General features: G+C 39.9%; 1 protein-coding gene across 3 annotated transcripts in view; it reads left to right on the top strand.

The window, feature by feature from the left end:
- LOC126255276 (4-trimethylaminobutyraldehyde dehydrogenase A-like) overlaps positions 1-16,578 on the top strand; it is a 197,622-nt gene that overhangs the window by 144,917 nt on the left and 36,127 nt on the right. For all 3 annotated transcript variants that reach the window (XM_049955382.1, XM_049955381.1, XM_049955380.1), the window contains 2 exons: positions 1,076-1,203; positions 15,520-15,708. In XM_049955382.1, the coding sequence (XP_049811339.1) occupies positions 1,076-1,203; positions 15,520-15,708 (317 nt within the window). The remainder of the gene's footprint in view (positions 1-1,075; positions 1,204-15,519; positions 15,709-16,578) is intronic.

Genomic DNA, 16,578 nt, shown 5'->3' with positions numbered 1-16,578 from the left:
GACAGCAAATGACTTGGAAGAGCAGTTGGATGGAACAGACAGTGTTTTGAAAGGTGGGTATAAGATGAACATCAACAAAAGCAAAACAAGGATAATGGAATGCAATGGAATTAAATCAGGTGATGCTGAGGGAATTAGATTGGGAAGCAAGACCTTAAATTAGTAGAAGAGTTTTGCTATTTGCACAGCAAAATTAACTGACAGTGCCCTAAGTAAAACAGATCTAAGGTGTAGGCTGGCAATGGCAAGAACAGCATTTCTGAGGAAAAGAAATTTGTCAACCTGGCTAGAAGAAGGGATCGGTTGTTATGACACATTCTGGGACATAAAAGGATCATCAATTTTATATTGGAGGGAAGTAGGGGGGGGGGGGGGTGAGGAGGGAATAAAAATCATAGAGGGAATCCAAGAGATGAATACAGTAGGCAGATTCGGAAGGATGTAGGTTGCAGTAGTTACTCAGAGATTAAGAGGCTTGCACAGGATAGAGTGGCATGGAGAGCTGCATTAAATCAGTCTTCAGACTGAAAACCACAACAGCAACAACAATGCCATGCCTCCCACCACATTTTTTTTTCTGTTGTTATCCATTTTTGTCTCGTCTGTAATCTTTTTTTCTATACTTCCTTTATCTCTAACTTATGAGCTTCCATCTCTGTCTCTTGCAGCAGCTTAGGTTTCAGATTATTTATTGCTAACAAGTGATTGTTTATTGCTAACAAGTGATTGTTTATTGCTAACAAGTGATTGTTTATTTTCTTTCCAGCATGCCCTGATTTGTTTCCTGTGACTCACAGTCCATGACAACACTCTTAATAAATCCTTGGTCAACCTAATGTACTCCAACCACTTCTTCTCTTTTAACAGAACAAAGGTATTAATTTCGTGACCTCATTTCCATGCCTGCCCTTGCTGTCACTTAGTAAATAGATTTTTTTTGGTAATTTTAAGTTACAGTTTCAGTTAAACGATAAGTTTCCTTGTAGATAAAACAAGAAATGTATTATATTAAAAACAGTAACATTTTTTGCAATATATAGTGTAAAATATAATGAATTGATTGATTTCTTTACAGCTGCAGCAGGAATGAAAAAAGTTACTTTAGAACTTGGCGGCAAATCACCCCTTATTATATTTAATGATGCAGATGTAGACAATGCAGTAAAAGCAGCCATGGTGGCAAACTTCCTTTCCCAAGGTCAAGTAAGTATGCTCAAATAAACTGGAAGGTATTATAAGTAAATTATGCATCACAATGGCACTGGAATGTAAAATGTGCAATAGTAAAACTGGCTTATAGAAACCTTATTCTCCTGACCTTAGGTCCAATTCACAAAGAAATTGTATGACGTGGACACCTAGCAGCGACAAGTCAGGAATGTGATGTGGATGGGACATGAGCAATTTACACAGAAGTGGCACTGTCAGAGAGACACCGAACGGTTGTGTTACGAGAGCATCAGAATATGTTATCTTCATCAGACAGTACTGATGCACTGGCTTTTTCACAACTCTTGAATGTTGAGCAGTGAAGAAAATATTGCGTACATATGTTATGATTGAAAACAGGAAAGAAATGTGGCACATTCATCATAGTGAAGAAACTGAACATTTATCGCAAATATTTCCAGCATTTTTACAACACAAAAGTGTTTCTGTATTGCATTAGACAAAGCAAAGGACAGCATTCAGAGAAAATCAGCAAAATTAGAATTTCTTGATCATAATTCCTATTTTTCATGTGGTTTTCATTTTAAAATAAGCCTAAACATTTCTGCTTTTGTGAGAGATATTCAAAATATTATCCTAGTTTTCCAAAATCTGATCATCCATAAATATTTCACTGCTGTAGACCAGCAATTCCTCTTTAGAGGTCATAGTTTCCTAGCATGTGATAGAGATTTTTCCATTGTAGAGAGGAATAAAATACCCTTTCACCCAGAAAGCTAGATTCTAGTCATTGCCAATCCCAAGGGTTGTGGATTCCTTCTGTGCAAAATGTAACCAGAGAATTTCAGGGATTTTAACACATTAGACTACAGTTTTCAGAGAGGCGTATTCAAAATCACTGAATATGTCTGGCTACACATTCCATCTGACAACCTTACTACACTAAGGGGAAGGAAAAGTCATAATTTCCAGCAATTGTTAATTCGTCAGAGCAGTGCAAAGAAGCCGATGGGTACTGGCAAAGAAATTTACTGCAAGATAACATTACAGTAGTAAATTTACTGCAAGATAACATTACAGTCTCCCCCCCCCCCCCCATGAACCATAGACCTTGCTGTTGGTGGGGAGGCTTGCGTGCCTCAGCGATACAGATAGCCGTACCGTAGGTGCAACCATAACGGAGGGGTATCTGTTGAGAGGCCAGACAAACGTGTGCTTCCTGAAGAGGGGCAGCAGCCTTTTCAGTAGATGCAGGGGCAACAGTCTGGATGATTGACTGATCTGGCCTTGTAACACTAACCAAAACGGCCTCGCTGTGCTGGTACTGCGAACGGCTGAAAGCAAGGGGAAACTACGGCCGTAATTTTTCCCGAGGGCATGCAGCTTTACTGTATGAATAAATGATGATGTCGTCCTCTTGGGTAAAATATTCCGGAGGTAAAATAGTCCCCCATTCGGATCTCCGGGCGGGGACTACTCACGAGGACGTCGTTATCAGGAGAAAGAAAACTGGCGTTCTACGGATCGGAGCGTGGAATGTCAGATCCCTTAATCGGGCAGGTAGGTTAGAAAATTTAAAACAGGAAATGGATAGGTTAAAGTTGGATATAGTGGGAATTAGTGAAGTTCGGTGGCAGGAGGAACAAGACTTTTGGTCAGATGAATACAGGGTTATGAATACAAAATCAAATAGGGGTAATGCAGGAGTAGGTTTAATAATGAATAAAACAATAGGAATGCGGGTAAGCTACTACAAACAGCACAGCGAACACATTGTTGTGGCCAAGATAGACACGAAGCCCACACCTACGACAGTAGTACAAGTATATATGCCAACTAGCTCTGCAGATGACGAAGAAATTGAAGAAATATATGATGAAATAAAAGAAGTTATTCAGATAGTGAAGGGAGACGAAAATGTAATAGTCATGGGTGACTGGAATTCGGTAGTAGGAAAAGAAGGGAGAGAAGGAAACGTAGTAGGTGAATATGGATTGGGGGTAAGAAATGAAAGAGGAAGCCGCCTGGTAGAATTTTGCGCAGAGCATAACTTAATCATAGCTAACACTTGGTTCAAGAATCGTCAAAGAAGGTTGTATACATGGAAGACCCCTGGAGATAATAAAAGGTATCAGATAGATTATATAATGGTAAGACAGAGATTTAGGAACCAGGTTTTAAATTGTAAGACATTTCCAGGGTCAGATGTGGTCTCTGACCACAATCTATTGGTTACGAACTGTAGATTAAAACTGAAGAAACTGCAAAAAGGTGGGAATTTAAAGAGATGGGACCTGGATAAACTGACTGAACCAGAGGTTGTACAGAGTTTCAGGGAGAACGTAAGGAAACAGTTGACAAGAATGGGGGAAAGAAATACAGTAGAAGAAGAATGGGTAGCTCTGAGGGATGAAGTAGTGAAGGCAGCAGAGGATCAAGTAGGTAAAAAGATGAGGGCTAATAGAAATCCTTGGGTGGCAGAAGATATATTGAATTTAATTTATACAAGGAGAAAATACAAAAATGCAGTAAACGAAGCGGGCAAAAAGGAATACAAACGTCTCAAAAATGATATTGACAGGAAGTGCAAAATGGCTAAGCAGGGATGGCTAGAGGCCAAATGTAAGCCTGTAGAGGCTTATCTCACTAGGGGTAAGATAGATACTGCCTACAGGAAAATTAAAGAGACCTTTGGAGAAAAGAGAACCACTTGCATGAATATCAAGAGCTCAGATGGAAATCCAGTTCTAAGCAAAGAAGGGAAAGCAGAAAGGTGGAAAGAGTATATAGAGGGTCTATACAGGGGCGATGTACTTCAGGACAATATTATGGAAATGGAAGAGGATGTAGATGAAGATGAAATGGGAAATATGATACTGCGTGAAGAATTTGACAGAGCACTGTAAGACCTGAGTCGAAACAAGGCCCCGGGAGTAGACAACATTCCATTAGAACTACTGACGGCCTTGGGAGAGCCAGTCATGACAAAATTCTACCATCTGGTGAGCAAAATGTATGAGACAGACGAAATACCCTCACACTTCAAGAAGAATATAATAATTCCCATCCCAAAGAAAGCAGGCGTTGACAGATCTGAAAATTACCGAACTATCAGTTTAATAAGTCACAGCTGCAAAATACTAACACGAATTCTTTACAGATGAATAGAAAAACTGGTAGAAGATCAGTTTGGATTCCGTAGAAATATGGGGACACTTGAGGCAATACTTACCCTACAACTTATTTTAGAAGCTAGATTAAGAAAAGGCAAACCCACGTTTCTTACATTTGTAGACTTAGAGAAAGCTTTTGACAATGTTGACTGGAATACTCTCTTTCAAATTCTGAAGGTGGCAGGAGTAAAATGCAGGGAGCGAAAGGCTATTTACAATTCGTACAGAAACCAGATGGCAGTTATAAGAGTCGAGGGGCATGAAAGGGAAGCAGGGGTTGAGAAGGGAGTGAGACAGGGTTGTAGCCTCTCCCCGATGTTATTCAATCTGTATATTGAGCTAGCAGTAAAGGAAACAAAAGAACAATTTAGAGTAGGTATTAAAGTCCAGGGAGAATAAATAAAAACTTTGAGGTTTGCTATTGACATTGTAATTCTGTCAGAGACAGCAAAGGACTTGGAAGAGCAGTTGAACGGAATGGACATTGTCTTGAAAGGAGGATATAAGATGAACATCAACAAAAGCAAAACGAGAGTAATGGAATGTAGTCGAATTAAGTCGGGTAATGCTGAGGGAATTAGATTAGGAAGAGAGACACTTAAAGCAGTAAAGGAGTTTTGCTATTTGGGGAGCAAAATAACTGATGATGGTCGAAGTAGAGAGAATATAAAATGTAGACTGGCAATGGCAAGGAAAGTGTTTCTGAAGAAGAGAAATTTGTTAACATCGAGCATAGATTTAAGTGTCAGGAAGTCGTTTCTGAAAGTATTGAATGGAGTGTAGCCACGTATGGAAGTGAAACATGGACGATAAATAGTTTGGACAAGAAGAGAATAGAAGCTTTCGAAATGTGGTTTTACAGAAGAATGCTGAAGATTAGATGGGTAGATCACATAACGAATGAGGAGGCACTGAATAGGATTGGGGAGAAGAGGAGTTTGTGGCACAACTTGACTAGAAGAAGGGATCGGTTGGTAGGACATGTTCTGAGGCATCAAGGGATCACATATTTAGTATTGGAGGGCAGCGTGGAGGGTAAAAATCGTAAAGGGAGACCAAGAGATGAATACACTAAGCAGATTCAGAAGGATGTAGGTTGCAGTAGGTACTGGGAGATGAAGAAGCTTGCACAGCATAGAGTAGCATGGAGAGCTGCATCAAACCAGTCTCAGGACTGAAGACCACAACAACAACAACATTACAGTTTTCCCTATCTCATGTGTTAAAATTCTGCCAGTAAAAAGTACCGCGAAGGAAGCCTTACTTGACATGTGACAACATATACGAGCTGAAAAATGGAATTTCTGTGAGCGAGCACCAAGCGAATAGTGTATTTGCACATCTATCATTGACTGATAGCATAAAATGTAATGCTGACTGTACATGTTCAGTGTACTTGCAAAAATTTTTCTTTCTCTTCTGCTGTTGCTTGTGCAGATTTGTATTGCAGTGAACATAGTGTGTGTCGTCGTACTGTCTCAAAGTACCATTTCTGTTTCTGCAGTAAGTGACCGAAAAACCAGAGTGTTTCAGCAGCACAACATCATAACTGCACAGATTTGATGTTGTTTTTCCAGGAAAATAAAGAAGATAATAATTGTCTGTCTGCCTCCAATTTTAAAATGAAAATGACTCTTTATGCAGTATTAACTTAAAATGTGATCCTAACTGACTTCATAAACGACATACAAAAGAGAAACACGAACTGCAAATCAACATAGAGCACAGCCATAATGTTGAGTGTTGCGCGTCATAAATCGTCGTGACCAAATGACAAAATATATCACTTATTTACTCAGCACTGGAAAGAGGAATCACTCTCCTCTCATTTTTAAAAACAATTTCAATATTTTAACTGTGTTTCAGGCAGAGTTACCTATTTACTAAAGTCCACAAAATGCAAACTGGCTAGCAACTACATTCTTCACTGTGAACTTTTCAAAATATGACTGGTGGTTTAATTATTTTGGAAAGTATCACAATAACTATGGCCAATAAAGAAAAATAAAACCAGTTCACTATCAAGCTGTTATGTTGGACTATAATATGTCTTTTTTTCCAAACAGTAGCCTCAAAATTGAATGAGAAAGAATGTATAGCAGAGCCACATGTGAATACCAAAACAATGATTTTAATTTTTTACATGAAAAATAAAAATTTTACTGAGAAACTATCTATAGAGATGGATGTAGCTTTGCTTCATCTATATAAAACAATTTTTTGAGAGACATTGGATGACTTCAAATTAATGAAAACAGCATTGTACCAATTGAGCACCTCCATCATGCATCCCTTTGGTCTGTCACTCATGCCAACAAACAGATGTGGCATGTACCACAAAGTGATATGTCCCTGCCATGCGATCTTTGTGTGAATTGCTTCATTATTAACATGGAATTGGTGTGAAGCAATGCCACATCCCCACCAAATGTCCGTGCCACACCATTCTTTTGTGAATTGGGCCTTATGTGGATTCCTTATGTTCATACCTTCAGTGTGAAACCCCTATAATAATAAAAACTTCTTTCTATCTGCTAAGTTTCTTGCTCTGGATGATGTATAAAAAGGCATGTATTCAGATCCACAAGTATATTTATGGTACATTCACCCTCCTCACTTACGGGCAGACACAGCAGATTAGAAGACCTGTAGAATTTTATTTTATTTTATTTTTCAGGTATTGATAAATCTTTTTGTGCTCTTTTTCTGGAGTTGTAGAATATTTTCTATGATACTTCCAAGTTGTTGCAGATTTATAGGGAGGGAAAGAATAGTATTGAATTGAGGATAAATTAAAGATAGCAAATAAAATAGTGAGAATGAGAAAGTGAATGGTGAGAGGGGTTAAAACTATTGAATGGGCAGAGATAAGGAAAGGCTGTAAGACAGACAGAAAACAGCAAGGGAAGTCAAAAGAAAGATAGCAGTATTAAAATGATAGGTGTAGAATTAATATAGAACAGATTTTGGTAGAAGGTACACAAAGAATGGAGGATAGTAGGCTAAGATTAAGTTGATCTGCGAATGTTTAAGTGTTGGACATCTCACTTTAACTGTGCTTGTTGACAACAAACATCATGTCTGTGGCTTCATCAAGACTTAGGGAAACGAAACAAGTTGAAAAATATGGTAAAACACAAAAATCACTGAAAATTCTATATCAAGAAACAAAACCAAGAGTATAAGGTTACAATAATCACCATTTGGAATGAGCCTTCCTCAAAGTTCTTAAGTCTAAGCCAAGTTTTGTGCTGCAGTATAGTTATAGCCTGCCATATATTTTTATGCAGTAATAAAATACACTGTTCAGCAAAACTTAAAGACAAGCTAGTAAATTATTATGACATATTAACTACTTGGTGGAAATGAATGAAAGTGTGGGAGCATGTTGCCAGAGGTCTCCCATCCATGCACAGCAAGTTGGACATCACTTGGTTTGGAGTGTGATTATAGCATCAAATGGGGCTCACCCTGCAACTCATGGTAGTTGAATGGTTGGGAAAAGACAGTGTGTATCAATCTGCGAACAGTTATGATGCACTGTGGTGGTGTTCTTCATTACAACATGGCCCAGAGACAATGTTTGGATGAATTCACATAGGAAAGAATCATTGGGAAACTGGAAGAAGATCAAAGTGTGACAAGCATAGCTTATGAGTTTGGTATTGCTTGCAGCTTCGTTTCACATGCATAGAGAGCATTCTGAATCATGAGCACTGCTGCCTAAGCGTGAGGTGTAGGTCGACCATGGTCAATTACAGCAGCATATGACTGCTACACATTGTGAGGATTGGAATGCCCTACCCCAAGCACTCCATACCAACCTTAGGGCCAGCATGGAGCACATTGTAGGGCATGCGTTGCTGTCTATGGTGATCATACTTTCTATTGGGAACCATCTTCTGTTGTTTGTAATGTGCAGGGAACTATCATAAATTCTAGTGATGTCAGTGTAATTATTGTGTTTGAATATAAGCATCATTTCTGTTCATCTCATTGTTTATTTACTTTAGTTACCTTCAGTACTTCACAGTGTGTCCCAGTTCCATTAGGACTGTGAGTATGAAAATTAAAAGACATGAGTTATGTTCACAAAATTACTGTCAAAATAGTCTCCCCCTGATTCAATACACGGGTGAAATCATTTTGAAAGTGTTTTGAAACAGTGACTGCAGTCCTTTTTTGGAACCAGGACAATTTTCTTGAATGTCCTTAGTTGCTTCACAATGGTGTCCTTTCAAGGCAGACTTCAATTTGGGGAAACCCAGAAGTCGGCTGTGACCTAATCCGACAAATATAGCAGGTGATCCAGGATTGTGACCCACTTTCTGGCCAAAAACTTATGCATGATCTTCACTTTGTGGACTGGGGTGGTGTTGTGGAGGAGCACAAGGAACCTGCCTCTTAGTATTTGGGTACAACTCTCACCCACCAACATGAAGCTTAATGAAAACTTGACATTGCCCCACTTCTGCCCCACCATTTTCCAACAAGTGTCAGACATACACTGTTACATTCATGGTGTTTGATGCAGTGATGCTAGTGCTTTGACCATATACACATCTGTTGTTGAAATTTCAATGATTTTAACACCAAAAATTGCCATGAGATAGCATAGCAGCTTGGAATTTCACATAAGCAGTCCTAATGGAACTGTGACATGCTTGTATATTGTGTGGTTCAAGTTTCATTGAGCTGTGTTACTTGGCAGTCACACATGTTGAGAAAGTAATTTTCACCCATAAGTTTTTCACACCATTGTATTAGTTGATTTCAAATAACTATGAAGTCAGAGGGGGGGGGGGGGGGGGAAGGGGGCACAGAAATAGAGAAAATAAGCAGGCACAAGCACATATAAGAAGATTATAAGGGAGTGAATTGAAAGCTAGATAGAAGTTGAATGAGAGAATATAAGATAGAGGACAAAAGTGAGAACATTTAATCGAGTGGTAATATAAATCCACTAGAGAGAAACCTCATCTTGTCATGGTAGAATAACATGAAAGATACGTGTAACTATTAAAATAGGTGCAGTGAACAAAATATGTGTTTTAACATAACTTAAACAACATCAAAGAAGACAACAACACTAGAAACCATGACTAGCTTTATAAAGTATGTGTGTGTTATGTTCACATCATTTAGAGTTACTCGTAGCAAATGATAACCAGAAACTATTTTATGTACAACAGAAAACAATTAAGACTAATACGTACTGATTATTTGTCCAGCAATAAGTTTCATTTCATAAATTGTTCCCTGATGTAGAACTACTTTGATGACTCACCACACATTTCCAAACAAAATAACTTTAGTATATTTGACATATTTTCACAAAATTCTCTTTCCTTTGTTTTTTTCCAATGAAATTAAAGCTCTTGGTTTACATTTACCATTTACATTTACCATTTGATAGTGTTTGCTTCTGTCATCGGTAATAAGGGAGCTTTAGTTTGCTGGATCTTCCCTGTTGGATATTGCAACAGTTCATATCACTTTCCTGCAAAGACCTCATCATCATCATTATTATTGTGGTCTTCATTGTCACTATTGTTTTTGTGTTGGTGACAGGGGGGAGCAACACAGTGTAGTGAGATGTACAGTTAGCATAGAAACTGCTGTAGGTTTTTCAACACTAATGAACTGAAATTAAATAACACAGGTGCAGTCTGATGAGGCTGTGGTCAGCCGAGAGTAGTATGATGCTCAAGGATGAATAGCAGACAGAGTCCAGCAAGGCTGTAACCCTTGATGACTGGAGGTGCATCCAGTGAGGTGATGGCCTGGATGGTTGGAGATTGTGTCCACTGAGTCTTTAGTGCTGGACAGTTGGAGTTAATATCCAGCAGGGCAGAAACCCCAGACTTTTGGAAATAATGTCCAGCAAGGCGAGGGCCCTGCGCACTTGGAGGTGACATGTGGCAAGATGAGAACACTGGGTGATCAGCAGTGAGCTGGAGGATGGGCAGGGGAAGTCCAGCATGTCGGTGCAGAGGAGGCAGTTAATGATGGCCTAATAACTCGACATGGGTGTCCTTTATCCTGACCAGTTCAGTGATGTACATGGTGAATGCACACTGGCTATGCTACCAGGGAGCAGCTAGGTAGTGCCCTAAACATCTGCCTGACGGAAGAATAAAGGTGCACACACAGCAGGCACCTGATCCTGGCGAAGGAGAGAGGCACCCTCAATCGCAGTGGTGTGTGCTGCGACATGCAGGCTGCCAGCAGCGAGCATGGCGCCACCCAGTGGCATGGCCACAGCTGGAAGATCGTTAGATTCAGCCAACGCTATCTATGTTATTGTCAGGCTGTTTGAATGCGATCTCTGATGTATTGCTTGTAGATTGTAGCTGCAGCAACCATGGCCCATGAGTGCATGGTTGGTTGTACACAAGCGCATGGGGACACAGTATCCCTTCCGCCTCCCCCCCCCGCCCACCCCCCTTTCCCTCTTAAGAAGAGATGGCATAGCCTGCACTGAGGCAATGTCACATCCAAAGGAAGCAGGCTCAATGCAGTGGACCTCGATGGCAAGATATCAGTGGCCGACATGAGATGGCTTGACCTTCGATGGCTGCCAGATACACGATTTGACCAACATGTTGTCTGTGGGCAATGGGAGACTGAGCAAGTCATTGGTGGTGGCCAGAGATGTGATGGCACAAATGGTGCATCCACAGCCAATTGGAGATGAGCTGTACCAATGATAACCACTGGAAACACAAAGTTACTGGCGTGGCTGCCAGGGGAGGTGACTGGGCTGGCAGCAAAGAAGGCAGTGCCAGAATTGGAGGGAACCAAGCCAGTAGTGAAGAAAGCCATGCAGGCAGCATAGGCAGCTGAGCTGGTGACAAAGGAGGCCATGCCAGTGGTACAGGGGCCATGTTGGTGTCAAAGGAAGCTGTGGTGGCGGCAGAGGAGGCTGTTGCAGTGCAGAGCCAGTGACAGTAGGATGGCTGGATTGGGAAGGGCAGCAGCACTGGCTGAAGACCTTTTGGAAACCACAAGCAGTGTTGGGGGTGTTGGAGGAGATGGCATCGCTATAGGCACCTAACTTAAAAGCAGCATAGGTGTATCCACATCTGCTTCTGTTCCAGCTTCTGGGGGCACAGATACTCATTCCTTCATTGCAAACAAGCCTGGTCCCTGACATTCACAATGGAACACTGAAAAAAATAGAAAAATCAGACTTTGAAACCCTCCTGATTGGTTTGGCTATTTTAATCACTGAGTAACAGCCTACTAAATGGGTTACACTGGCTGTGACCTAAAGATAAGAGGCTGATTGTCTAATACTGCTGTGGTCTTGTTTCATATCAGTGTTTCAGCTGATGAATAATGCATTAACGCAGTCAATAAGTTTCTATTGTAATAATAATCACTAGAGTGTTCCACCCTAATTAAGTATTACATTCTTGGTTTTACATAAATGTGTTGCAGTTAGTCCCTTCGTCTTACAATTTACTGATTGTTACACTTATCACAGGTCACTCTTTGATATCTTCACATGCTATTGCATTAACTAGCACAAACACACTGCAATCCTCATTGGATTCCAATTATATGTGGCCAGTGTAGGTGATGTGGAACATGTAATCACAGTATGATATAGTTACTTAATCAAAACACTACAAAATAAACTCTTTTGTCAGGATTGATAAATTATGAGGGTCAACCTGTGATGTCGGGAACATGCTCAGTCAGTAGTACATATTACAGATAGCCTTCCACCATTACACCATGTTCTGCTCACATGGAGCCCTCGTAGCGAAGTCTTCCCCTGCACACTGCCTGCACTCCCTTTACTAATGATTGCGTTATCTCTCTGGAACTCGTGGCGCTCAACTATTGATATGTAGCCTGCCTCAACCTGTGTAAGGCAAAGCTACCTTTATCTTTACGTAAGGAGCTGTGGACCCCCTTACAGCATGAAAGAACATCTGCATCACCTCCATTGTGTTTCTGGCCTGAGGGAGAAACTTGCTGCAATGAGGTGCACTGTTAGCACAGAATGACAGTCCTTTTATTAACACTAAACAACTGAAATACAGTAACACAGGAGCAATCTGATGAGACAATGATAGCCAAGAGCAGTAGACCACTCAAGGATGGTTAGTGCCAGAGATGGTATCCAGTGAGGTGGTAGCCCTGGACAGTCAGGGAGGCTGTAGTCCTGAACAACTTGAGATGATGTCTGGCAAGGCAGTAGCCCTAGATAGCCTGAGGTGGTTACCCGTGAGGCTGCTGCCCTGGATGGCCTGAGATGGTGTCCAGTGAGGTGGTGCCTGTTGATGCCTATAGATGGTGTCCAGCAAGACTGCAGCCATAGACAGACAGAGATGATTTCCAGTGAGGAGGAAGCTGTGGATGGTCAGTAGCGACATTCGGCAAGGCAAGAGCCTTAGACCACCAGGGGCGATGCCCAGTGAAGCAAGAGCCCTGGATGGTAGGCAGTGAGCTGGAGGTGGAATCCAGCAGGGTGGCTCAGAGGAGGCATTCGATGATAGCATGACAGCTCAGACATGGCAGTGATGAATCCTCTAACAGCTGAGCGATGTACATGATGAGCACACACTAAGCTCACTGCTGTGGTGGAGTGGCCGGATTGTGTCCTAAATGTCCACCTTAAGGAAGAATACAGGTGACATGTGATATTGCAGAAGGGTAGAGGTACTTTTGATCACAGCTCTTTGTACTGTGACAAGCAAGCTACCAACAGTGAGGCTGGCACCTCCTGATGCCATGGCAGCACCTGGCAGATTGGTCGAAAACGACCTGGACTGTTCACGGTATTTATCAGGCTGTCTCCCATGGTAGTCTTGCCTGTGGGTTGCAGCTGTGTCAAGCTGTGGTCCACGTCTGTATACTTGGTTGTATCAGAGGCAACCACCTGGAGATACAACAGTCATCATCATCATCATCATCATCAGCAGCAGCAGCACAACTACAGCTACAACTATTTAATATCAACTGCTGGTTAGAGGCCTGATCTAGATATTTCCACGCCTGACACTCTTCAGCTGCATGCATACATGTTGATTCTGCGTGTTTTCTAATTTCATCTACTCTCTTTCTGTCAGCTCATCATTTCAGTCTTTTCTCATCTCTTAGAATTCAACAAAGAACTCCATTGGTCCATACAATATTATCCATTTGCAAGACTACATGTCCTCCCCTCCTCCATTTCATTTTCATTCTGTGCCCTGATCCATAAGTTTGTTTTGTCTCGTCTAGTAATTTCCAGCTTGCATCTCTCCATTCCTCACATAGCAACTTACAGTTTTTGAGCGGTTTCTGTATTAAAAAAAGTCTGTCTCACTTCTGTAAGTCAAAACCTGATTATAACCTTTCATTTTTAGGCATGTCAAAAGCTTTGTTCTGAAAATTCTGTTTAGTTTTTCAAAAACACATTAGGCCTCATTTTTGCTTTTCGTTTTATTTGTTTACCTGTCCATTCAGTCATTTCTCCAACTTCCCTAAATACAAAAACTCATCAACTGATTCTGTTACTTCATTGTAGTTTTATACTGTTTTATTTTCAGGCCTATTCTCAAACTTTGTGTATTAAGTTCTTGTGTTGATAATTTAGGAATAAAGGCAACAACTCACTGAACAGTAGAGACATTGAAACATCAAAAATCACATGAAGAAGACTGAGAAATACTGGAGATTGAGGCCAGGAGGATTACAGGAATAGAGGATGTATTCCAAGTATAACTCCCATCCATATAATTCAGAAATGTTAATGCTGGAGGGGGGAGGGGGATCCAGATGGCATGCATTGTGAAGCAGACATTGAAATTGAGCATGTTGTGTGGAGCAGTGTGTTCTGCCACTGGTTGATCAACACTGCTAAAAATGCTGTGCATAAATCACAGCAGAGCTGGTATGTGATATGACGTGCTTTGGCATGTGATACTGCCTCTGATGGGTAGGATAAGCTTGTGAAGGGACTAGAGATGGATATACTGAGTGGATGAATTGGACTGATCTTGCACCTAAGTCTTCCACTGGGATGTGATCCATGTGGCAAGGGTCTGGGAGTGTGTGTGGCATAGGATATTACTTTGGATGGGCCATATGATTGAGTTGTTCTAGTGCAGGATGCTAATGAGTGATGGGTTACTCCTATGCAGCTGGTTCTTGGGGTGCTGAGAGGATTAGGGTTATGTGAGGATATAGCATGAGTAACACCTCTGCTATTTAGTGAGTTGTTACCATTATTCCTAAATTAGTTACATTCTGCCAGAACTTGACATACCAAGTTATTATGTCAGTCATTAAAATTTATTTGCAGCTGAGGCAAACAGTGCAGTGCTATCAACAAAACATAGGAGGTTCAGATATGTTGCATTAATATGTATTCCTTCTGAATACTTCCTTTAGGACTACTGAAATATTGTTGGATGTATTAAATTTTCTTCACTGACCCCTTTTTTAAATCTGAATTTCTAACTATCCTGATGAGCTATCATTGTAGTTACATCACTGATGTATATATTTTTCAGGATGTTTACATACATTGAATCAGTGTCTTGTTTGTCAGTGGCTGTCACTACAGATTTAGCAAATGCAAGCATCACCTGTAGGAGCACAGTGACTGTTAGGATTTAATGTACAGCTAAACCACTACAGATGACATATTATTTGCGTTATTGCTAGTTTCACTCCATGAGAGTACTTTTAGATATTCATTACCTTAATTAAAAACTAAATAAATAAGTAAAGTGTTGGCAGTGCTGCTGTTAGAAGCTTTGAATCTTTACTGTGTTACTATCAGGGCAATGAATATCTGAAGATGCTCTAATTTGTGTAATGAAATTAGTAATACTGGAAATAATACATGACATGTGATAGTTTATATTGTGTACATTAATTTGAAACTGAGTCAAAAACTTCCTCTAAATCTATAAGTGCTATGTAAATTGCTAATTTATACTCATTGCTCCACCCTGTAACGTAATTTACAGCTTGTGTATGTACCATTGTGCTGTATCCACTTCTAAGGCCAACTGTTTTTTCCTTTGCATAGCAACAGATAAGTTTAGTGAGCATCTTACACATTAAGGACAGTAGGGTGGTGTCTTGTCTGTTCCTTTTCTTAACAAGATTGTATTATTACATATAAGTTATCAGTATTTGTTAATTATATAGCTTGTATTTCATAACACAGGTTTGTTCAAATGGAACAAGAGTGTTTGTGCAGAATGCTATAGCAGAAGAAGTTCTTGAACGATTGATAAATGCTACAAACAATTTAAAAATTGGTGATCCCTTTGAGGAGGATACAACAGTTGGAGCAACTATATCAGAAGAACAGGCAGAAAAGGTCTTAAGTTACATCAAAGAAGCTGAAAAAAAGGTGTGACACATTATTTTCTACCTTTTAACCAAAATATTTATGTAATCATAGCCTTCGTTACTATTCTCAGTACTTTATCTTACAACTTGCAACAGACATTCTTTTTTGAAATAGCTGGGCCACTTTTATTGTGTTGTTTTCGTACAGTTCAGTTGAATGGGTGGTATATGCTATATAAAAATGCATTCTGTGTAGGTATATAAGGATAGGTAGTTACACAGCAAATAAAGGGGGTACTGAGCGGAGGCCAGGCTCATAGAAAAGATGAAAAATCACTTTTTTTTAAACAAAGTTCTTCATAATAAGTAATGTTGGAATTGCATTCCATTACTAAGTCTCTTGATCACAGTTGCTGTAATTCATGGAGTACGTCAGCAATGGGATAAATTGTGACATTAAAACACTTTTAGACATCAGCTTTACACTGTGCTTTTGACTTAGAATCATGCTGTTCTGTAACCAGTTGAGTTTTTTTTTTTTTAAGCCCTATTGGGTACATACAGCTGGCAATTTGTTTAAAATACAGTACAAGTCGCACATTTTCAAATTAACAATACATTTTCTATCTTAAATAATTAGGTAATCTCCAGATGTTTTGACAAGTTTAATGAATATATTGTGCAATGACAAAGGCAAGTTAAATGAGTTAATGTGTAAAGTGTCATAATAATTTACTATAATGGCCACTTTTAGAAATATAGTGCACACAAATGATTACTGATGTATGCTGGTTTTAAAGAATACCATGACTTACATGCTTTCGAATTTTGCAGCAAGATATCTTTGTTCTGTGTTAAATATGAAAGTAGGTCTCTTGCCAGAAATATAGATTCTGGGTTTGTTGAAGATAACAATAATAGTTCATTCAGA

This window comes from Schistocerca nitens, chromosome 1, assembly GCF_023898315.1.
Source record: "Schistocerca nitens isolate TAMUIC-IGC-003100 chromosome 1, iqSchNite1.1, whole genome shotgun sequence".
In the NCBI taxonomy this organism is placed as follows: Eukaryota; Metazoa; Arthropoda; class Insecta; order Orthoptera; family Acrididae; genus Schistocerca; species Schistocerca nitens.
Note: the sequence above shows the minus strand (reverse complement) of the source record. Positions and strands in the feature narration are given on the sequence as shown.